At 40.9% G+C, this 25,000-nt stretch overlaps 1 protein-coding gene across 1 annotated transcript in view; it reads left to right on the top strand.

Annotated features, from left to right (window-relative positions):
* LOC115267985 (diacylglycerol lipase-beta) overlaps nucleotides 1–25,000 on the top strand; it is a gene marked incomplete in the record, with an annotated part of 132,476 nt that overhangs the window by 19,736 nt on the left and 87,740 nt on the right. The window contains 5 exon segments of the mRNA XM_062856478.1: nucleotides 7,397–7,494; nucleotides 13,327–13,542; nucleotides 13,625–13,737; nucleotides 15,352–15,904; nucleotides 23,765–23,888. Of these exon segments, the coding sequence (XP_062712462.1) occupies nucleotides 7,400–7,494; nucleotides 13,327–13,542; nucleotides 13,625–13,737; nucleotides 15,352–15,904; nucleotides 23,765–23,888 (1,101 nt within the window).

The following is a 25,000-nucleotide window of genomic DNA, read 5'->3' as shown; positions in this document are numbered from 1 at the left end:
CAAAAAGGAATTACTGGAAATGAAAGTGAAATTCCAGGTGAAATTTGTGGAGGAATCTCTGGAAGACATCATGGAAAATTACCCGAGGAATTACAGGAGGAACTGCAGCATGATTTGCTGAAGGTATTCCTTATTTTATGTATTTTTTGTAGAAACTTATAGAGGAGTTCCCTAAGTAGTTGCTGAAGGAATCCGTATGTTTATTAAAAAAATAGGTATCCCTAGAGAAACTCCTGAAAAAAAACTAGAGTAATTCCTAAAAGAATTATTGGATGAGTTCCTACTAAAATCATTGAAAACATCCCTGTTAGGATTCTAGAATAAATTTCTGGAGAAATCCACGAAGTAGAAATGGTTTGAGAAACTCTAGCATTCTTTTCGTGAGAATTCCAAGTTAGAAATTGTAGAAGAATCTCTGCATGAATTCCGTAAGATCCAACACTTCTATAAAATAAGAAGTGAAATAAGTGAAATGAAGAGAAATAAGTGAAAAGCCAAGAGAAAATCCTAAAGCCAACCGGAAAGAAACCCTCGCGAAATCCTTAGGAGCAGCTCAGTAGGGACTTCTATAGACAAATCCTGAAGAATTTCTGGATAAACTGTTTGAATTATTTCTGGAGAAATAGCTGGGGGCATGCGCATATTTTATTTTAAGTAACCCGTAGACAGGTCCTCGGAGAAAATCTTGGATGAATCCCCAGTATAATTTCTAGAGGAATCTTAACAGGGATTCCTGAAAGAATCATAGTTCCAAGGCATGATTCTAGGTGGAAATGTTAGAAAAATCCCTTAAGAATTTTCTGGATACAATCAGAGGAAAGCAGCTGAACGGATTTCGTGAGAATCGTCCCACTCGTGTTTATCCCCGCTCTTCTTATTACACCCTCCAAAGCAATGTTGAACAGCAAGCACGAAAGACCATCACCTTGCCGTAACCCTCTGCGAGATTCGAAGGGACTCGAGAGTGTCCCTGATACTCGAACTACGCACATCACTCGATCCATCGTCGCCTTGATCAACCGTATCAGTTTATCCGGGAATCCGTATTCGTGCATAATCTGCCATAGCTGTTCTCGATCGATTGTATCATACGCCGATTTGAAATCGATGAACAAGTGATGTGTGGGCACGTTGTATTCGCGGCATTTCTGCAACACCTGGCGGATGGCGAACATCTGGTCCGTTGTAGCGCGTTCACCCATAAATCCAGCCTGATATTGCCCCACGAACTCTCTTGCAATCGGTGATAGTCGGCGGCATAAAATTTGAGAGAGTATCTTGTAGGCAGCGCTCAGTAGTGTGATCGCGCGGTAGTTCCCGCAATCCAACTTGTCGCCCTTTTTGTAGATGGGACACACGATACCTTCCATCCATTCCTCCGGTAATACTTCCTCCTCCCAAATCTTGGTAATGACCCAGTGTAGTGCTCTCACCAGTGCTTCTCCACCGTATTTTAGAAGCTCGCTTGGTAGTTGATCTGCTCCAGCGGCTTTGTTGTTTTTCAACCGGCCAACCTCCTCCTCAATCTCTTGAAGGTCAGGGGCCGGAAGTCTGTCGTCCTGTGCACATACTCCTAGATCTGTTACCACGCCACCTTCGGTACTTGCAACGTCGCCATTGAGGTGCTCATCGTAATGCTGCCGCCACCTGTCGACCACCTCACGCTCGCTCGTGAGAATATTCCCGTGATTATCTCGGCACATGTCGGCTTGTGGCACAAAGCCTCTGCGCGAGCGGTTCAGCTTCTCGTAGAACTTTCGTGTGTCCTTAGCGCGGTACAGCTCTTCCATCGCTTCGCGATCTAGTTCTTCCTGCTGGCGCTTCTTCATCCGGAAGACTGAGTTCTGCCTGTTCCGCGCCTGTTTGTAACGTGCCTCATTCGCTCTCGTACGGTGTTGCAGCATTCTCGCCCATGCTGCATTCTTCTCGTTTTTCAACTGTTCACATTCGCCGTCGTACCAGTCGTTTCTGTGATTCGGAGTCGCGAAGCCTAGTGCTGTAGCCGAGGTACTACCTATGGCGGATCGGATGACCCTCCAGCCATCTTCAAGTGTAGCTGCGCCTAGCTGCTCTTCCGTTGGTAGGGCCACTGCTAACTGCTGCGCGTAGTCTTGAGCCACTTCTACGTTACGAAGTTGCTCGATGTTGAGCCACGGCGTTCGACTTCGACGCGTGGTGATAACTGTCGAAAGTTTTGAGCGCATGCATACAGCGACTAAGTAGTGATCCGAATCTATATTCGCACTGCGGTATGTGCGGACGTTGGTTATATCTGAGAAAAATTTACCGTCGTTTAGAACGTGGTCGATTTGGTTTTCTGTTTGATGGTCGGGTGATCTCCAGGTGGCTTTGTGGATATCTTTGCGGGGGAAGAAGGTGCTCCGGACTACCATACCACGGGAGGCTGCAAAGTTTACGCATCGCTGGCCGTTATCATTCGATACGGAGGCTGTTTCGCCCGATTACCGGTCTGTACATTTCCTCCCTTCCTACCCGCGCGTTCATGTCGCCGACAACGATTTTCACGTCACGCGGCGAGCAACCATCGTATGTTTGCTCTAACTGCGCGTAGAACGCTTCTTTCTCGTCATCGGGTCTCCCTTCGTGTGGGCAGTGGACGTTGATGATGCTGTAGTTGAAGAAACGGCCCTTAACTCTCAACATGCACATCCTTGCGTTGATCGGCTGCCACCCGATCACACGTTGTCGCATCTTGCCCAACACTATAAATCCTGTTCCCAGTTCATTGGTGGTGCCACAGCTTTGGTAGAAGGTAGCCGCTCGATGCCCGCTTTTCCACACTTTCTGTCCAGTCCAACAAAGTTCCTGCAACGCCACGATGTCGAAGTTGCGGGGATGTAGTTCGTCGTAGATTATCCTGTCACATCCTGCGAAACCTAGTGACTTGCAATTCCATGTTCCAAGTTTCCAATCGTAGTCCTTATTTCGTCGCGTGGGTCTTTGCGAATTGTATCGAGTCGTATTTTCTCCTATGTTATTCGCAATGGGGATTTTTACGGGTGGCTTATTGGGCCTACGCCAACACTCCTGTCTCGCCGGAGGGCCATCGTGCCAGTTCTGTTTAACGTCCCAACCAACACTGGGACGACCACGCTGATGGGGCTACCACCTTGGATCTAGCTGGGCGTGGTGCAGCGTTTCTTACTCAGCCGCTGGATGCCAGAACAGACGCTGTTTGAGCCGCACCTCCTTGGTGAACAGACACTCGGATCGTACCTCCTCAATCTAGCTGAAGTCAGAAGGACAACAGTGCCCAGGCTGCACTACCAGCTAAGCACACAACTCTTAGCTGGCGGTCTTTGTCATCGCTTGACCCGTGGAAGCATGAGGTAGGAACTTGTGAGGACCAGAGCTATATTGGACGCTCTCCTTATCGACTCACCGTTTCGCAGCCCTTATCATTGTATCGATCTTATTCTAAAAAAATAGGTTATTATTTTGATTGTAGAGGTGCACTTTTTGTTTCAATTTTAGTTATTTAAACATAATCCTGCAACATAATAAGTTATTGAAAATTTCATAACATTATAACGCAATGTGATACTAGTGTGAAAATGCATGATTTGGATAATCTACATCTTTTGTAATGAACAAAGCCAGGAGCTTGGTTCGATACTGCGTTCTCCAGATTTGTACTGCTAAATTTTGTATGCAAAATTGCATTGGAATTTCTTGTTGTTTCGCTTACAGAACGAAACCAGTGCGAAAGCATTTTACATTTGTATGCACCTTCACACAGTGGTACCGCCATAGGCCAAAAATCGAAAAATTGATTTTCTACTTCATGAGTTTGTATATTTTTTTCAAAATTAATTATTTTCCCAAGAATGCAGAAAAGCCATTTTTATGTAAGTTACTGTTGCATATTTTGCTTGAGAGCGTGAGTACTGCTGTGCAATTTTACATTATCAAAATTTGTCTTAAAATCACATGACTTTTGAGTTGTACACCACGTCTTCGTATAACGAAACCAAGTAGATTTTCAATTGGTTTGCAACGCAGTGAATCAGTATAGATGTTTATCTTCCGATTCGAAGCGCCAAAAAGCGGAACTCGATGTTTTTGGATCAATGGGGATGTGAGTAATAGGCACATAATTTTACCCATAGAATATATACATAATAAAAATTCATGTAACATTTCAAACATGTTCTTAACCACATTTAATCAATCGTCCGCCAGCAAATGATCAGATTTGAGTAGGAGAATCAATCTGTGAAGGTTGTAGCTGCAAATATCTGCATACAAAATTGTAGGATGTGTTGGAAGTTACCCGTTATTTAACAAAATATGTATTAAAATAACTACATAATTATATACATATACTAGTATTTCTGTAATTGTCTCAAATGCGCACCAAAATGACTGAAATTTTTACAGGAGATATTTCAATGCTTTTTACAATAATTGAGGGACATTTTGTTTGAAAAAAAACTTTGAAAATGTTTTTTTTTTAATTATGAGCAAAAAATACATTTCTGGAAGTATGACTTGAGGTATGAAGAGTTGCATAACAACCACTCTCATTTGGCCTCGTGAAAACTTACCTCTGTTATTGTCAAATTTGATAAACAATGTGCATTTGCTGCCAACATTTACAAAATTCCTCAAAATCCATCTAGTACTTAAAACTACATATAATGCGGGAAGAAGAAGGAGTAAATACGTTCTTTAATTAATATTAACTGGACATAACCCTTCATATTCCCTTTCCATATAGGAATATTTGATCAATTTATTGACGTTAAATCTTAGTATATAAATTGATTTCTTTGATACTATTGCAGGCGTCAAATATATTGCAATGAGGACGGGTATTTGTATATATTTCTTTTATTGGGCAGAGCTATATTTCAATAAAATTCCACGTACTGCATTATTGGATAGAAGTTCCAATGCAATTGTAAGAAACAAAAACGACTGGACAAATACTTGAATCTTTTTCATTGTGCAAAACGCAGGTCCATGAATTATATGGCATATAACTGTGTAAAGCAATATTTTTATAATTGAAAAATTTCCTTTTACGTACGTTTTGTGAAATAATCCTGAATATATGTTTGAAATAATTTAGAAGTAATTGATTCTATAATTGCACTATTGTTACTATTGTTTCAGAATTATTACTTTTGGGCATTAGGCACTATACATACTAATTCGATTTGTGATGATATTTCTGTGTTTCTACATTGCAAACTACCTTATTTCTGAGAAAAAATCTTCAGTTTCATATATTTATTTTATTGCAGCAGAAATAAAACGTACTAATAAAATTACAATTATAATGCTAATACTGATTCTATTCACAAGAATCTATTATGATACTGTCGTACTATACATGTTTTAACGTGTTATACTTAGCAGAAATTCCTCAGAATTCGAACCCATTCTTCATAATAATTAAAAATATTTGATTACATATTTCTGTGCAAAATAAAGGTATTTTAATGATATTTTCATTTATTATAAATAAAAATGTTCAAAGTTCATATTTTTCAAGTGATGGCCATGAAAATGCACTGGAATATACTTTTTTAGTCATACCATGCTATTTCTGATCACTTATAATGATTCTGCCCTTCAAAAAACGAAGAAAATGATTTATGACCGCTTCCCTGAACAAATGGAACCACTGTGCTTCAGTACGATATTTACTACCACGTGCGACGCGCCGTCATGACTATTGTTATGATGACGACGACGACGATAGTCGCTAATGATCGGTTGACCGAGCTTCGTCAGCCACTCTGCCAAACGGGGCCGCCGTCTATGAATTATTACGAACAGTCGTTCACTAGTATGGGACAAACATCAAATTCTCGCTCCAGTAGACTTTTTTGATTCCATTTAGGTCTCATATGAACTGTGCAAAATTTCAGCGCAATCGGTGAAACTATAATTTAGCGCAAGAAATTCAAAGTTTTCTTGGGATTAACTATGGGAAAAGTTTCACTTTCAAACAAAAAATCCCAGAGGTTGCCCTTTGTCTCCTTAATTCAAATCGATCAATGCTTCTTGTAGAAAAATCATTTATGAAACTTTCCTTCGAAGACCGCAAACCGATTGGAAGCTTGCGGAAAAAGTTATTGATTTATTACCGATTAGTGATCCAACGAACGGCTTTTTGTTCTGTTTTATCAGCAGCACTGTAGCTACTGCCTTGGTTGCTGTTGCTTCTGGGGGTGGTGATACCTCCCGCCACCCCATGCAACAAAAGCAGCAGCAGTGCTGCTGATAAAACAAAACATACAGCAGTTCGTTGGATCACTAATCGGTAATAAATCAATAACTTTTTCCGCAAGCTTCCAATCGGTTTGCGGTCTTCGAAGGAAAGTTTCATAAATGATTTTTCTACAAGAAGCATTGATTGATTTGGATTAAGAAGACAAAGGGTGACCTCTGGGATTTTTTGTTTGAAAGTGCAACTTTTCCCATAGTAAATTCTATGAAAACTTTGAACCGCTTGCGCTAAATTATAGTTTCACCGATTGCGCTGAAATTTTGCACAGTTCATATGAGACCTAAATGGAATCAAAAAAGTCGACTGGAGCGATGATTTATTTTTTCCATACAAGCGTGTCCCATACTACTGTTCACCCGTTTGTGCACTGCAGCTATTGTAGATTGTTGCTGAAGTGGGACGTGATTGTTGGGTGCAATGCGGGGGGATCCAAAGCGTTGCTTTCCATCGTACCCAATCGAAAACTTTTCCATTCAGAACACTAGTGCTGCCGCCGGGCCGGCTCAGTAGAAGCAATTACATGGAAAAGTTGCACTAAGTTATTACCTCATTCATCTGTGTTGATGACTAGAGCAAGTCATCCAGTCTACATCGTTGTAAACATGATACACTTGAGTGGCCCAAAATAGGTCAGTTCAGAAATTTCATGCACTACTTCCTGAACTGGAAGCTATGGAAGTCAATATGATTCTCTTAAATTCCTGTCTTATGGTTAACAAAATTTAGATACGACCTGTGAAGATCGAACAGTAATTCTTTTGGAAATGACTTTGTCGTATGCTCTCAAAGTAGGAGCTGCCTTCTTAGCGGTGATGATCATACGCCCTGTCCGCCAACATCGAGTCGAGTCATGTACGAGACGCTGAAGACGACCTTACAATTGAGGTAGAAAATCGTATCTATCTTAGGTTGCAACCACATAGGAATAAAATGGAATCGTTTTTCCTGTACTTATCATATTAAGATGATTTTGAACCACTCTAATGCCCCACACAGTATTTTTACAATTATCCGTTTACCTGTCCGCGTTGCGGCCCGGCGGCGCTTATCCGCTCTCCGGACCGGACCCAACTTTATTCTAACGCTCACTAACCCCCTTATCATTCTGGTTCTCTCTCTTTCCTCTAATTGCAGGTCATGCCAGCGTTGCGTTTGTTCGGCCGGAAATGGTTAGCCGCGTCGGACGACCTTGTGTTTCCGTGCGTATTCGAGATCGTGTTCCGGATCGTATGGTAATTACCGTTCTCTCATGTCCCTTGTAGCTGTTAATTACCCGGCTTGTGGTATTATTTAATCCGTTGGTTGGTTGGTGACGGCTGGTTGCATTAAATGAGGGGGTTCACCAAATCTCTAACGGCGGGTGAGGGATTTTTCTCCACCCGCAATGCTGGATAAGCCATACTTCATAGCAAGCTGAATTGGCTGTATCATCCGATTTAATCGTTTTCACTATTGGGCTCACACGGTCGCTCATTTCGCTTGATCATGGTTGTTCCACTAATTCAATGAGAAATAGCAATAGTTCATGTAAGCCGGATTCATATTGTTTTATCTGATGAGCTGATCAAATTTACCCGAGGCGTTTGATTTACAGTGACTCACTTTCATGAAGGTACAGAGCGGAGTAAGGAACCATTTGATGGAAAAATTTCATATCTATTTATCAAAAACTAGATCTAAATCACAAGCAATAATCATTACCTGCAAGGTAAATAATTATTGCTACAGTTGTAGAATATAATGAAATTAAAGTTGATAACTATTGATCAATTCTATTTCATAGCACAGTTTTAAACATTTGTTCTTGGCGAACGACTGAAAATATGTTTATTGGGAATTATTGTGCAAATTGAAGCGTGCCAAGGCCTTCAAGATTTATTTTAGGGAGTTTCAAGCCATTTCATTGGAGGGGTTTAGAAGCGTTTCAGAAGGAATAAGAAAGCATCTCTGAAACGCCCAATAACGCTCTTGAACGCCCATTAAAATGATTCTTAAACTCTCTGAAACACTCTTAAACCTACTGAAAAGCCCACGAAACTTCTTGAAATTCTCTAATTCATTCTTGAAACGGCACAAGGTAACCTCCTGAAGTTCCCATGAGAGCTGCTGAAACCCTGTGAAACCCCTGAGACATCCAGAAACGCACCTGGAACACCTATGAAACTCAATGAAACCCCCTGGAACACCATTGAAACTCTCTGATGCCTTCTGGGTCGCCCCTGGAACCCCGTGAAACGCTTTGAGACCCCCTGAAATACCAATGGAACGCCCCGTGGTAACTCCTCTAGAATCCTCTGAAACCCCTGACACCTTTCTAACCCCCCTGAAATCCCCAAAGATCCTCTGAATCACCACAGACACAACTCTGGAACCCTTGAGACTCCCTGGGACCTTTAAAACGCCTCTGAAACCCTTGCAACTTCGTAAAACATCATGGAAACCCCCTGGAATCTTAGAGCTTCCTGGAGCGCCACTGGCAACCTCCTGAAGCCAACTGAGTCCTTTAGAAATGGAACCTTTTGAGTATTCATGAGATGCCTCTGAAACTCCTCGAGACCCTCAGGGGTTCCCTAAAAGCACTCTGAAACAGCCGGGGGAACCTCAGAACACCCCTGGAGTTTCACTTTTAATTTGTGTACTTAGTGCTAACGTAAGAACAAACACGACAATCACGAAACGCGACGCGAGATAAGACACGACACTTATGGTTCTTACAATCGTCAAAATAATTAAAAAAAGGCATTAAGGTAATTTTTTAATTATTTTGACGATTGTAAGAACCATAAGTGTCGTGTCTTATCTCGCGTCGCGTTTCGTGATTACCCCTGGAGTGTCCCAGAAAATTCTCTGAGATCTGCTGAGACGCCCCTAAAACCTTCTAAGTGCTTCTGAATCGCCCCGGGAACCCCATGAGAGTTCTTGAAACCCTCCTGAAATCCCATGTGACTTTTAAAATTCTAACTATGGTAACGGCGACCAGGGGGTGGGTGTTTATAGGGGAGAGTAAATGGATGTTGCAGGGAGCTTCAGGGGTACCATGAGGTCTCAGAGGCATTTAAAGGGGTTTCAAGGGATTCCAGAGGGCCTTAGGGGCGCTTCAAGGCGTTTTCAAGGGAGTTTCAGCAGGTTTCAGGTGCATTTCAGGGGGTATCAGGAGCAGGAGGTCTCAGTGGCATTTAAGAACTCCCAATGGGTTCGTTACATGGGGCTCAAGAGGATATCAAGGGGATTTTGGAGGCATTTCAGGAAGTTTTAGAACATTTTCGAGGGTTTCGGAGATTCTCAGGTGCGATACATGTAGCTCGGGAGGGGGGGGTTTCGGTTTTCGGCGGGTTTAAGAGGCGTTACTGTGACGTTTTAAGGGGTTTCGAAGAGTCTTAGGTGCATTAGGTGGGGTCCGATAGGGTTTTATTGGGATTGTGGAGGCATTTCAGAAAGTTTGAGAGAACTTTCAGACATCTCTTCACAAAAACCTCTTGAAACGCCCTTGAAATGCCTTGAAACGCCCCAGACACTTCCATAATCCCATTGAAAATCCCTTGAAATCTCCGTAATCCATTTGAAATGCTTCCGAAACCACTATGTTTTAAGGGTGTTCCTGGAAACCCCCCCCCCTCCCTGATACGATCCTACTTGAAATGCCTCCGAAATCTCATTGAAACGCCCTTTGAATCATCAATCAGGACGCGCGCCATCAAGCAGCTTAAACTGCACAGCATTCGCGCTGTAAACGACGAGCGAGGTTTTTTGGCAGTGTTATACTTTTTACAACGGCACGCGCGCAGAAGGGTTAAAACGCTCCAAAGAACCACTAAAACACACCTGAAAACACCTTGAAACGCTGCTGAAATGCTATCAAACACTCCTAAAACCGCTAGGAACGCCCTGTAACCCCCATAATACTATTGAAAAGCCCCTGAAAACCCCGAAGTCCCATTAAAACGCCAATGAAACCTGACGGAACGCCTAAAGGCTCCTGAAATCCGAAGAACCACTCCCTGAAACACCCCTAAAATCCTTCTAATCCCCTATTTTTTTACTCTTTCGGAGCTTTCTGGAAACCCCCTTGGCCCCATTTCAAATTCCCAGGAGCAGAACCTGTTCTCGTGAACTAAATTCCCCCATTTCAGCCCTTACTTGATTTATGAACAAATTTCCCTATTTTACCCTCCATAAGCTTCCATCCTTCTTCTCTTTCAACCTTACGAATTACCTCTGAACCTATTTATAAACTCACTTCTACGCTCCTTGACTCACACTTTTCGTTTAAAGCTCCTTGACTCGCCTGTATGTCCTCAAATCGATAAACTCCTATTGACCTCTTCATACCTCAAGTCTGTCTTGGGCACCCCAAAAACCTATAAGTACTAGCTCCATTAGCTCTCACTTCATTCACGAAGAAAGTATAGAGTATTGCCAAGAAAGTCGAGGAAATTTTCATTACGAAAAGCTTCTGCACCGACCGGGAATCCAACCTGCCACCCTCAGCATGAATTTGCTAAATACCCTTGTGTTTACCGCATCGGCTAAATGGGCCCTCATTTAAGCTTCTCAACTCTTAAATATTTCCATTATTTGCTTTTTGTTTTTTTTTAAATTCTTTTAACAATTAGATTTCAGTTGTATGTTTTCAATTTCTAACTTACAAATCAAAATTTCCATTTTTTTTCATATTTTTTTAGCATTTTATGTCTAGATTTCTAGGTTTTAGCTTCTAGCTTTCGCTTCTAAATTTTTGCTTCTTATAAGTAATTTGTGAAAACTTTTATTATTTTGGTTTCTTTCATACTTCATAATCACAACTGCTAAGTTTGGCCATTTCATTGACTATTTATGTTTATTGTAGTTTGTAACCGTTCAAGAACTCAACCGAGGTTTTTTGTAAACTTTCGGTGGCTTTAGCGCCACTCCCGCTTGCGAGAGACCACCAGTCTGTTGATTTGCCCGACTTTGCTGAGACAAGTCCTCAGGGGTTATTCGAACGGCTGTTTTGACTCACCAAATTAAAATGACCGAACTAGACACTTTCCCGACCGCTAGAAAAACGCCAAACTTTCGCTCTAAGATTACCAATCTTGTTATCCAAATTACCCAACTTCGTCGACTTAAACTCGCTCAAACACAATCGCAAACTCGAATGAAAATTAGAAGTCCGGCGGCTCAATTAGCCCAAACGAAAAACGGAAACGGAAACGTAAGAAAAAGGGAAAACTTTCAGTGTTCAAAACCGGGATCAAACTAAGTCTCGGAACTTCAACTTTACAATTACTTTTATTGAACCTTTCTCATTCGGGTTGGACTATTTTATGGTAGTGGGAAATGGAAAAAAAAACTATTCATGGCCATGAAAAAACTACCACATACCTGCGCAGGATTTTGGATGTCGTTGACTCGAAGCGGCGTGTTCTACGATGCGATGTTCGACTCGATGAGCTTCCGGCGGGGTGCCGGCGAAGAAGTCTTGGTCGAACTCGAAGAATTGCTAACGGTCTGCTAGCAGCGTTCCTCGCTCGATGGCGGCGAGGAGCGGACCTGAGCTCGTGCTAAGATGGCCGATATAAAGTTGCGGTGGGAAGTGGCGGCTGGACGGAGGCCTTCCGATTTTATTTAGGGAGAGCTTCACGTACCTTTCCGTTATGACCGAGCGAGGAATAGCGCCGACCTTCCGACTGTACGGAAAGGGACACGCTTTTGGCGACGTGAACCCAATCCGAACTCTCCTTGACTCCCGATCCACAGGGGTTGTAACGGTGGGTGGACCTTACACAACGGTTGATTGGCGACCGTTGGAGAATATCGCTCGTCTTACTGACGATCTTCACTTCCCCCGTTTGACTGCCTATGCTAGGCGGGCCTTAGCGGATGCACGAGCTCCTTTCAAACTAATCACGGTGTGTACAGCACCACAAAAGTCCCAAACGACTCCGCTTGTCGAAGGATCGAACTCCAGCCCGTACCAAAAAAGCGCCCAGGCGCTGAAAAGTCCAACGCGAATGATAATTTAATTACACTGATATTTAGTTAACACAATTTTAAGAATTTACCTTTTTTGTACGATTTCAAAGTAAAACACTAGAATAGTGTTCGCGTGGAACAACGGAGACTACGTCTCAAGCTATAAAAATACAAAATTACAAAATATCACCGTTTTGAACCACTTCACTGAATTCACTTTTCTTCAAATTACCTTTACTAAAGGTTAACTAGAGCACAACTCAACTTAACTGAAAATTTACTGTAATCGCGATAACCACTATTCTCCAGCCGATATGCGAGCGAAGTGATCGAGCTTAAGTCGTCTTTCTAACAATTCCCCTATTATCTTCTGCAATTGCGCCAATGGCAAATTCAAATGGCGATATAAGAAATTGGCGCTTGTCTAGGTTCGTCAAGATGGTGATAATGAGACACATATATTCAGGAGCCATTGCTGCACTCACTACGTCTTATTATGGTATGGTTATAGCCGAGACACAAACCAGTCGACATAAACAAATTTACTTCTAACGTGGACAGTCACAAGCAAAGTCAGGTTATGTTTCAATCTAATCCAAATGCTTTTCGTCTGTGAATTTAAACTTCAATTTTGTAATAGAAATAAGTCAACTATTTACTAAATACAATAATTCAAAAATAATTTTGCTTAAAAAGAGAAAAACGTCAAAGTGTTTTTCTGATAATTAATTTCGATTAAGCAATTGTATTAACTCAAGAATTTATTTCAATTTATACTCTTAAATAGAAACTATATACACATTTAACGTAATTCAAAGCAAATCTAAAAGAAATTTATTTTACTTAAAAAGACAAAAACGTCAAAAAGTTACAAGTTTATTGCATTTTTTGAGTATATTTTTTCCCATTCCGTACAGTCAAGAAACTGATTCACTGTAGTAAGTTGTATTTCTCGCACTTTACATAACTTACATCTCCATTAATCAGCACCTGGGCACAGTTAGTCATTGAACTTATTCACACCGATTTTTCCACCGCAAAAGTAGACTAAGAAAAAAATCACTATTTCCCTTTCCCTTTCTTCTACACACTCTCTTCCCATCATACAGGCTCGGGCTGATATCATGCGTGACGTCGACGTACTGGAGCGTGACCGCGGAGTGCGATGAACAGGCCGGCCTAGCCGTGCGCATCTACCTAGTAGGAACCCTAGCGTTAATTAGTATCAATATGGTTCTGCTCGTACTGCTGGTGAACCGCAGCGCCCAGGGCAGCATCACCGAGGTGCAGAAGCGCCGCTGGGTGGCGCCCCTTCTGGTCATTAAGTGAGTACTTGGCTGTTTTCGTCGTCTGTCACCGGAAAACAGGATTGATGATGTTTGTGCTCTATTTTTTCCCCGATTACAGGATTCTGCTGATTCTGCCAGAGACAGGACTGAACATCTTTGGCACGATGTGGGCCTTCTGCGGGACCATCGAGTGCAAGAGTGAAGACAAAATAACTCGAACTGTGATCGAAGGTAAGATGATATACCGACGAGTCGGTCGGTGGGTGGCGGGAAAATTAATTGCTTCAAAAGTTTTTGCGAATGATGAGCGCGGAAAAAAGTTGTCTTTCTAACGTCAAAGGTTAATTTGCGTCGGTGTTGGGTGGACTTTGGAGGACGATGGATCCGTATTGAAATGCAAATCTAATTTGCGATCTGTGGAAATTTATAATGAGTTTTTGACAAAGAATAGTATAGCGTTTCATCAAACATATCCAATTTTTTCCATACGATGACATTTTTGTATATTATACATCTGCTGTAACTAATTACCATGGTATTAGGCAGAGCCTGATTTTACGGAATTTCATTGTTTGTAAATCCAAGCAAATTCCAACAACAAAATCACAGCAAAACGAAAACATGATTTGTATTCAGCAACAAATTCATATCATATTTTGATATCAGTTTATATTTACTTAATTTGATTTCAAACTTTGTTTTCTGTTTGCTGTAATTTAAAATCAATGTAAATATTTAGGTAGTGTTAGAATAGTTTCAAATCTTTTGGTAAACTATGCAAAGTAACTCTAAGGATATATCATTAGTACAATTATATTATTGCATTTATGATTTGATATCAACCGAAAAACTCTAGATTTAACGGTTCTTCATTTTTCTTGCTCTCATTTTTGATGTTTTAAACGTTAAAACGACCAAAACGAAAACAACCTGAGTTATCGAAATTTGCAATATTACAACATCAAAATTAGTTTTCAATTTGCTATCAGGCTTTGCTCGGGAAGAGTACCACATCAGTAAAAGTTGCTCTTTCCAGGTAGACGATATTATTTCACTGTCTGCTACTTCAGCTTCCGCATGTAAAATGCCACGTTCTGCCGCGTCTCGTGCTGCAGCATCACTGCCCGCGCTGCGCTTTTTTTTCCTCAAAATGCTCTCTCATAGATAATGTCGGAGATATTCATCAACCAGAACGTGGTCGATATTCGAAGTTTTCCGCCGTGATTATCTTTATGTGTAACGATTAGCGACGCTGTACTTGAAGAAGATTATCTTTGATGTGCTTCAAATGCGTCCATGTCATCAAAAACTTCGAGACTGACCATACTGCTCATATTCGCATAGTTGACGTTAGTGCCACTGTAGTTTTCAACACACTTTTGAAATTTTAGCTTTGTATAATTCAAAGTGCTTTATTTTTTCCCCGTTGACATATAACTAAAGGTTAAGTTAGGTTAGGTGTTGTATTTTAGGTTGATGAGTATTTCTGTGTACATTATAAAAGTGAAGCTACTGTTTTTGTTGCTTAATTCCAGAATTTATTGCCGTAAAAAACTCCATAATTGTTATATTTACGATCGCACCACGTTCATTTACGTCAGTGGAAGTAATTCCTACGTTGAAAGCTGTGAAAAACATTCTAAGTACTGCTCGTGTCTCTGTTGACGTATCTAACATGGTGTCATCTGGCGTCATAATGATCACTTTATTATCCATCTCGCCTTGAGCTGCTAGTCTAGTCCAACGCCGGCGCCTTGTGACCACCCTTGACCTTCCATATCATTAGCTTACAAATGAACTAATTCCGTCACCACTTAACTTTTTTCTTCTCTTCCCTCCGTACAGCAATCGTACTATTCAACTGGGTAGTCTTTGCGCTTATTATCTTCGGATTAGCAATAGTATTTGACCCGCTGGGGTCGGCCAAATATAAGAACGGTAGGGATAGCAACGACAACGGGCCCACCGAGTCGGCGATTCACCGAAAGGTTTCGAAACTGTGGTTCCGGAGGTTCCGGTGGGCGTTCTGCTGCCTGCGGAAGGATGAATTCGGCCACGAGGCATTCACGCAGGTGGCGAGTCTACTGAGTGCCCTGTTCCGGGGGACAGATCTGGTCCCCTCGGATATCATGGCCGGATGTGTACTGCTGCGAGTACGGCAGAAGCGAGAAACCCGCGAAATGAGGAGAATACGGATGCTGAACGACGACGGACCGCGGTATTCTACGGACATTACGAGGGTGTTTGCAACATCACCGGCGTGGATGACGATAAAAAATGCGCGACACTTTTTGAGGTTTGCGCTGGCAGCGTATGGATGGCCCATGGTGTGCTACATGCACTGCTGCACCGGACCGTACCGGCTGGTTCCAAAGATGACATGTTGCGCCTGCTTCCGGTAAGTTCGATTGGAAAATGGTTTTGGACTACAATCTTCAGGAAGATGAATAATGAAGCTTTGTACAATGGTCATCAATAAAGTTGTCTCCAGAAATTAGACCCTTTTTGATTGCCGGTGTACTAGAGGGGACACACTTAACTCTAAAATGCAAAGTTTTACCCTTAGAATTCGTGTTTTAGATACCCATAAGAAACACGGTAAAAAGTTGAGTGAAATTGATTCAGTTCCACTGATTTCCCATAGATATATGATGTGTTCTCTATTGGTCTATTTTCAGAGTTTATTTCCAGGAAACTTCTAAAACAAACTACCTGTTTCATTCGAATATTTAAAATGCAATATAAACCATACACGTTAGATTCAAAATAATAAAATTTTCAAACTTAATCAGTTAACTACACTGAACGAAAACCCCCGCCGTAAATTGAATGATTTTTGGCTCATCCGAGCTCCATGCCTAATTTCAGACAAGATTCGGATTATTTTAAATGGGTTCAGTATCCGTCAAAATCAAAACAATTTGAGTAATGAAAACCCCAAAACAGATTGTTTATTATCACTTTTTAGGAAGTTTATAACTGAATGATATTCATTCCATTCTCGATTTGATTTAGTATTGGTTCTGATTTGAATAATTACAAATTTTTAACGAATGCATAGAAATAAAATAAACTAAATGCAAAAAATTTGAAGGGAGTTTTCCAGTTTATTGGAATTTTAATAAAATCACAATTCATTTCAGTACACTAAAACACGGCATGCGGTTATGACAAGCACAAAAATGTTTTCAAATTTACTATGGCAAAACATAATCATCAACCCATGAACGCTTCTTGTGTTCATTCTGTTTCCTCTCATATCAACCGGTTCGATAGCCGAGTGGTAGCGTGCGAGCCTGGTGATCTCAAGATTGTTGGTTCGAATCCGGTTGCCAAGAGAAACTTTTTTTAATTGTAAATCGGGTCCATGGTCAAATTGAATACATTTATCTGTTGAATTGAAACGAAACTCAGTCTGTACAAATCAAGTGGCGTTGTACATTTATGTTGACCCTCAGAATAGTAATTTCAACCGCTAGCCGTCTTTCAGTGTATGTGGGTCCGCGAATCCGTCAAACGATAAGCAAAAGAGGGCGGAATTTAAAGGTACATAACTGATTACTTACACTCATTCGAAGACGGTATTCTGATTAGAAGGTTCGAAAAGTCGGTACAAGATCAGATTAACTCGTAAGATCCACATCGGCTTCAGAGTTCTTACGATTCAGTGATCTATTGGAGGAGCATTACGAATGAAATTTATGCTTACATAGCTTCATGCATGCATGCTCTGTGATCTATTAAGTGAATTCATTGATTCATTAAGGGTCTCCAAGAATTCCATTGAATAATGGTCATAGAATCTACGAGTAGCTTTCGTTGTATCTAAGAGCATTATGAATGATGTTCATATTCACACAGCTTCAGGCATCTATGTTCTATCAATAGTTAAGTTCTAGTATTTTATAGGAGTATCTGAGAACTTCCTACAGTTTAGGCCGTCTGATCTATTAACACATTGAAACGTCTTTGGAGTCCCTTTGAAATCTCCGTAAAATTCACCTGAGAGCCGCTGAATCATTATAAAGCCCTTCTGATACCATCTGAAACGTTTTGAATCGCCTCTGAAATCCCCATGAAACCTCAGCGATATCCACCTGAGAGCCTATGAAGCCCCCTAAAACCTCCATGGAACCACTGAGAGCCTCTGGAGCCCTCTAAACCCTCATGATACCTCCTGAGACACTCTGAAATGCTTTGAAACAGTTTAAAACGCCTAGAAACGATTTGAAACGCATCTTAAATACCCATGAAAACTCAATGAAATTTACCTGAGCGCCTCTAAAGTCTCCTGAAACCCTCCTTAAACATCCTTAAATGCATTGAAACGGCTTTCAACGATTTCAAACGTCTCTGAAACTCCCATGAAACATTTAACGTCCCCTGAAACGCCTTGAAACGTCTTGGAACGCCCTGAAACGCATTAAAACCCCCCATGAAGCATCTGTGAAATTCACCTAAGAGTCTCTGAATTCCCCTAAAACCTCTCTGAACCCTCCCAACACAATTTGAAACGCCTGTGAAATTCCCATGAAATCTCCGTGAAATTCGCCTGAGAGCCTCTGAAGCCCCTAGAAACCTTTTGAAACGCCCTGAAATGCTTGAAATACCTTGTAACGCTTCGAAACGTCTTCGGAACGCTTTGACATGCCTTTGAAAGCTCCAAGGAACTGCCGTGAAGCAAAAAAAAGATCCCCTAAAATACCTCTGAAACCCCCTCAAACTAAAACGCATCGAAATATCTTGAAATGCTTTGAATCGCCTCTGAAATCTCCCATGAAACCTCCGTGAAACTCCAAAAACCCAAAGCCCCATAGAGCCTCTCTAAAACCTACTAAAACGCCCTGAAACGCCTTGAAACGCTTTGGAACGTCTCGAAAACCCGAATGAAACCTCTGTGAAACTAGCCTGAGAACCTCTGAAGCCCCCTAAAACATGTCTCAAACGTTCTGAAATGCATTGAAACGCTTTAAAACGCCTCTAAAATCCCTCTGAAATGATTGTGCTGAAAATGCCATTTCGACATATCTAAATTCAACCACACCCAGCTCATTTCAGAAGCTCATTGCCTCTCATTTTTGGGGAGAAATGAACGCGACGCCGACTAATGTTTACATAAAATGACTCCAAGATGAACCTTCATTCATGTGGATGACGCCATGACGCCATGGGGGAGTCGTCTACTGCTTAATTGTTATATCGACTCGTCGGATACCTTACCTGCAAATGAATGCTTCGGATTAGGCATCATAAAGGGTGATGCCTAACGATGTTTTGAAGCAATTTTCTTCTAAGTTATATGTCTGTTTGTCTGTGGTAAAACTAGTCTTTTTGATTTACCCAAGACTGAAGAAGCTAGAATCAGAATGAGAGGGTATGAGTGGGTCTTTACATTTAGAGCTTTCTACGGAGTTTTAGAGACATGTCAGTGTGTCTGGGCATTTCTTGACATTTAAGGTAATTTCAGGTGGGTTCGGGATCGTTTCAGTGGAATGGAAGGAGGGGAAGTTCGGGTTTCAGGGATTCTGGAAATCTCAACGGGTTTCAAGGTGTTTTCAGGGCATTAAAGGGCGTCTCAGGGGGTTTAATCAGGTATCCTTGATCACATCAAGGCGCTTTTGGGGGTTTCAGAGGCATTTCTGGGCGTGTAAAGGGTTTCAGGAACGTTTCAGGGGAATTCAGAAGCGTTTCCGGCATAACCAGATAGTTTCAGGGGGTTTTGAGGAAGTTGTAGAGACGTTTTTCGAGTTTCAGAGTGTTTTAGCCCCTAAAACTTCCTGAAACCTCTTGGAACATCTCAAAACACTTCAAAATGCCCCTGAAGTCTCCATGAGACCCTTTTAAATACCCTGCAATCCACTTTAAATGCTCCTGAAGCCCTTTGAAGCCCACGGATTCCAATTTAATCTCCTGAATCACCTCTGCAAATCAAAATTTCAAAATATCTTTGAAATCCTCTGAGACCCCCTCGAACCTTATATAAACTGCTCCCCTATTGTTCGTCCATAACACTTTTTAGTTCGCCCATTTGCTTCCCTCTCCTTTAGATTTTCCTGAGACCTATTTTACTGTATCCTTACAATGCCAGGAACTGGTGCCATAATTATCAGCATTATTATATTCTTTTATATACATACACTCCCGTTCAAAAGTTTGGGGTCACCCCCTCAAAAACATGTCATTTTTTTAGGCCCATATCTCCGCCAATTTGCGTCCGATTTCAAAACCCTAGGTTTCATTCAAAAGATAATAAGTCAAAGAAACTTTGAACATGATTTAAAAGAAACTTATTCAAAAAATTTGGTATGTAAACTTAACCCAAAGTTGCCAAATTTTCTAAAAAATGAATATAAACTTACGGCAGTGTCGCTAGAAGTTGGGTCGACCAAATTTTAAGATGAGAGCGGTAATATGACCCATTTTCTATTAGCTTTCAACTGCTTTTTACAGAACTTAGCTAAAAAATCTAGAAAAAAAATTATCAAGTAAATTAATCCTTGATGTCATCGACCAAAAGTTTGGGGTCACCCCTCAAAATGATGTATCGGTCAAAAGTTTGGGGTCACTATCGTAAAACATGGAAAAGTGATTTGTTGATATCTTTGTCATCTTTCATTCAATTTTAATTCTTCTTGGCTTATTTGAAACAAAATGAATGATACTTACTGCATAGACATTGAACCACACATATTTGTTGAAATTTACAACTAAAACTTAACGTAAAGTTGCCTCATTTTTTGAAGCGTGGTAAAATGTGCTAACTTTACATAACACTTTTATATACAAAAATCGTTAAATACGTTAAGTTGAAGACATCAAACGTAAATTTAGTTAATTATCTTTGAAATGAGCCAAAAATAATTAAAATTGAACTATAGATGACGAAGATATCACCAAATCACTTTTCTATGTTTTACGAAAGTGACCCCAAACTTTTGGCCGATACATCATATTGAGGGGTGACCCCAAACTTTTGGTCGATGACATCAAGGATTAATTTTCTTGATAACTTTTTTTCTAGATTTTTTAGCTAAGTTCTGTAAAAAGCAGTTGAAAGCTAATAGAAAATGGGTCATATTACCGCTCTCATCTTAAAATTTGGTCGACCCATCTTCCAGCGACACTGCCGTAAGTTTATATTCATTTTTTAGAAAATTTGGCAACTTTGGGTTAAGTTTACATACAAAATTTTTTGAAAAAGTTTCTTTTAAATCATGTTCAAAGTTTCTTTGACTTATTATCTTTTGAATGAAACCTAGGGTTTTGAAATCGGACGCAAGTTGGCGGAGATATGGGCCTAAAAAAATGACATGTTTTTGAGGGGGTGACCCCAAACTTTTGAACGGGAGTGTAGGTAATAGCAGCGTTCGCATCAGCATTAAGCGAGTCACACAAATTCGTGTGTCCTAGACCGCTGTTATGAGGGTTGCCTCCTTCCCGTCCGAACCAAAGCACAAAGATTTGGGACTAATCTCTGACTCTTAGACAAGACTGGCCCAATCTTCCAATGGTCGAGAACTGTTCTGGCCACGTCCTTGCGACTGCTGAGGGATGGGAAAGGATGGTTAGTTTTGGACACCTATGAAAGATGTAGACAGCTCTAGGATCACTCAGGCCTAAGTGTCACAGGAATTTCGGTGTTGTTAGTGGAAGGGTAATCTCCATAGGATAGGTTTGGTAAACGCTCAGGCGCACAAAATATTTTTGGTTGTGTTGAGACTACCTGCGTTATTCATCTGGTTTGTTTCATTATCTTAGTCGCTGCAGGACTGGGTGGCCGAAAATCTGGAATAGAAAACGGTAACGGAAATGTTATCTACCCACGTTACGAAGATTCTTTTATATACATAGGTAATGGGTACAGAAAATTTCTGTTAAAATTTTGCAAAATATTTTAATTCCAAAATGTCCAGATCCTGATGAAATTTCTAAAGAACTTTTTTCAAACAATAAATCAGCCTTCAACATTTCTACTATTTATGGAGGTTATTGAAATTTTAATGTTTTCTGATATGAATCTAGAAGAACTTTCTAGTGATGACGCAATAGTAATTATTCAAAAAGTAAGAAAGTAAATTCTGGAGGAAAAGTCAAAAAACGAGATGAACCAGCCGAGGGCTGAAAATTTCGATGATAAAGAATAATAATAATAATAATAATAATAATAAAAGTCGAAAATCTGTTCTGTTACTCTGGAACCACTTTTAAGCAGTTTATTTTTAATATGCACCTCTTTTACCCCCTGCATAAAAAGAGGGAGAGCTATTCAAAATCAAGTTTTGGTAAAAGCAAATGAAATAACGGCAATTATGGCAACGGCGGCCATAGAGGGAGTTTATAGGGGAGAGCCAAGGAAGATTGTAGGGGCGTTTCAAGGGGAACACCAGGAGTTCTCAGAGGCGTTTCCAGAGTGGCCTCAGCGGATTTTCCAGGTTCCAGGTGCGCTTCAGGGGGCCTCAGGGACGTTCCAAGAGGCTGCAGCTAGGTCTTTGGGGGTATCAGAGTGTTTCAGGGGAGTACCTGCAGGTCTCAGGAGCACGAAACAAGAAAATCCGCCAAACTGAAAAATAATTGGAAGTCGGATCAATTTTTAACCAATATTGGACCACTGTTAAACCTACATAGGACAAATAATGGGTCTATGTTAGGTTTGGTGGCCAAAATAAAAACTGGTCAATGATAGGTTTATATCGGGTTATATGTCATAAATGATGAAGAAAGCATTGAACCTGTGATATGCTTGCTAGCTGGGACTCAATTGAATGACTTGTGCCGGTCATCAAGGGTATTCCAGGGGAACTATAGGGCACTTCAGGGGGTGTCGGGGGCGTGAAAAGAGGTCTCAGAAGGGTTTCAAGGGATCTCATGGTCGCTTTAGGGGATCTCAGGGGCGTTTTAGGAGGCCTCAGGTTCGTATCGGGGGTTTCCAAAGGGTTTTGGAGCGGAACCTGGACGACATGGTGATCTCAGCGGCATTTAGGGGGATTCAGGGGGTACCAGGAGATCTCAGTGGGAGTTTCAAGGAGTCTCAGGATGTTTCAGGGGGCACCAGGGGGTCTCAGAGATGCTTCAGCTTCAGGGGGTCTCTTTCGGAACGCCCTTAAAGTGCCCTGAAACCATCTGAAACGCCTTTGAAGCCCCCTTCTCTAACTCTCATGACCAAGACCTGTTCTCGCGAACAAAGTTTGCTCATTAAATCCTCGATTTAATTTATGCTCAAAATTCCCATGTAGATGCTTTTTTGTTTATGCACTCCCAACCAATCATAAAAAGAGGTGTTAGTGTATTATATTTTACCAGAAAATTATTTAAGGGCAAAATAACAACTTTTTAAAGTAATTTTATCGAATAAGTTGTACATATCCATAATTTGATCAAAAGCTCAGTAATTGTAAATTAAAATAAAAATCATCGAAAATCCCCTCCAAGTTTTTTTTTGCCGAAATTGTTGGTTAAAAAGTCAATGGGTATCTTTGTCAGAATTTTGAAAAAAAATTGTTTTTACAAATGTAGCCAGCAGATTCATTCCCTTTTTTATAAATTGATATGCTGCCGAGAATTTGTTGACACTCAGTGAATCGTTGCGTAATCTTGATAGAATTCATCGCACTTTAGTATAATATAAAATGTAAAAGAATGAATGTTTCAAGATTTTCAAACTACCGTGGTATAACTTCACTGAATGTACAAAAATACATAGAAATCATCAGGAAAAGCAAAAAATCTGTGTTCTGCTTCTAAAAGTTTGTCAACTCAAAACGTAGTGCATTGATTATCACAACCAGGGTGCAATATGTTCAAAGTCATTGACTGAAAACAGCACGAATTTGATTGCTCCTGCACTCAATATTCAAAACAAACATTTTCTTTTCGCTCTTCCTCTGCACACAGTCAGTCACTTCGTGGTCATTGAATATGAAGCCGATCGAGAAACATCTTCAAAATTACCTACATTCATGGCTACGATTCCCACCAAAAACACTCCACGACAATCAAATGGGACAAGATCTAAGCACCATCAAATGTAATCGAACAGTTCATATTTTATCAGCAATTTAACACTTTGTAATTTGTATACAAATATTAATTGACTTTCATTCAGTTGACAAACGAATATCGACCAGCTGACTATGAATATGCAGGCAAGGGAATGAAAATTGCGCCCGGTGAGCTTCAGCGCGTCTGCTCGAAAATTTTGCGCACTGATCACAACTGTCGCTTGCGGAAATCTCTAATTCATAATTTTCTCCATTTTCAGCCGAAAACCACAAATCATCATCGATGATAACTGCTGTCTGTGCCACGTATCCGGCGTCAGGTATACCTCGCGGATTCGCAGCGAAGACGTTCTACACGCGTCGTTCAAAAACCACGTATTTGAGGTGAGTCTTAGTTTTTATTGATCGCACGGAAACACATTGTGCAAAAAAAAACTTATGCTAGAAACATAAAACGCTCGGGTTCATCAATCCGTGGAGTCTTCTCCACTGCGCGACACTCCCAGGAATTTGGAATTCTTCCCTTTCATGTAGTCACTCCATGTTCCCTCCTCGACGTCTTCCGGCGCAAGTCCCGCTCCGGGGTCATCTGAAATACGCAGATTCCGGTATTAAAACACCACACTTCTATCAACGGAACCAATCAAACCGCACCACTCATGTGGTCACTTTCCGGCGGATAGACCTGCAGTTTGCCGTAAACTTCCTCCAAGTCCTCGTCCTCGCAACGAACAACGGCCGCGAACAGTACGATCACCAGCAGCGTAATGGTGGCTTTCCTCATCGTGTTGCAATTAGTCTTCTTCGCTGTTAAGGGCTGGGATGGTTGGGTAATGTGAGCGCAGGTGTGACTGTGAACTCCAATTCCGTGGAGTGCTATGCTATTTATAGTGCCAACCGAAAGAGGGGAAACATAAATCAGCTGGGTTCAATTTTTGTGACTTTTCCAACTGATAATGGAAATGGGTACCATTCCGATTGGGGACAGAAACTAGTTTTCTGTGTTTGGTTGCATGCATATCGTTCTAATTCGACGATGTGTTCTATACGTACCTCGCGCATTGTGTGTTGAAGGGTAAGTCGAGAATAGTGTGGTTTCTTTCGTTTCGGCATTGAATTTAGAACGAGATTGCATTAATTTCAGGAAATTTACTGCTTCGATATAAGGTTTATAATATGTTGCGATGGAGTGAATGCAGTTTTGATTGCACAATTTACGGTACGTTTATGAATGAGTAATTTCCTGGACTGTAAATATTAACTTAAAACAACTATACCAATTGTAGGTGTAAATAAGAGTAGTATGGATTTCATTATCTTTCAATTCAATTCAAATTTTAATAATATGGGTTTCGGAATTCTTTCTTTCGACACTTGCACTATGTGTCCGGCCCACTTAAGTCCCCCTTATATTGTTTGTTCCACGATATTCGCATCTCCGGTCTATGTCAACGGTTTCAAGTTTTCCTACTGTCCACAGGACACTCAAAAACTTC

Source organism: Aedes albopictus, chromosome 3 (assembly GCF_035046485.1).
Source record: "Aedes albopictus strain Foshan chromosome 3, AalbF5, whole genome shotgun sequence".
Taxonomy (NCBI): Eukaryota; Metazoa; Arthropoda; class Insecta; order Diptera; family Culicidae; genus Aedes; species Aedes albopictus.
The sequence above is the reverse complement of the archived record's forward strand: the minus strand, read 5'-3'. Positions and strand labels throughout refer to the sequence as shown.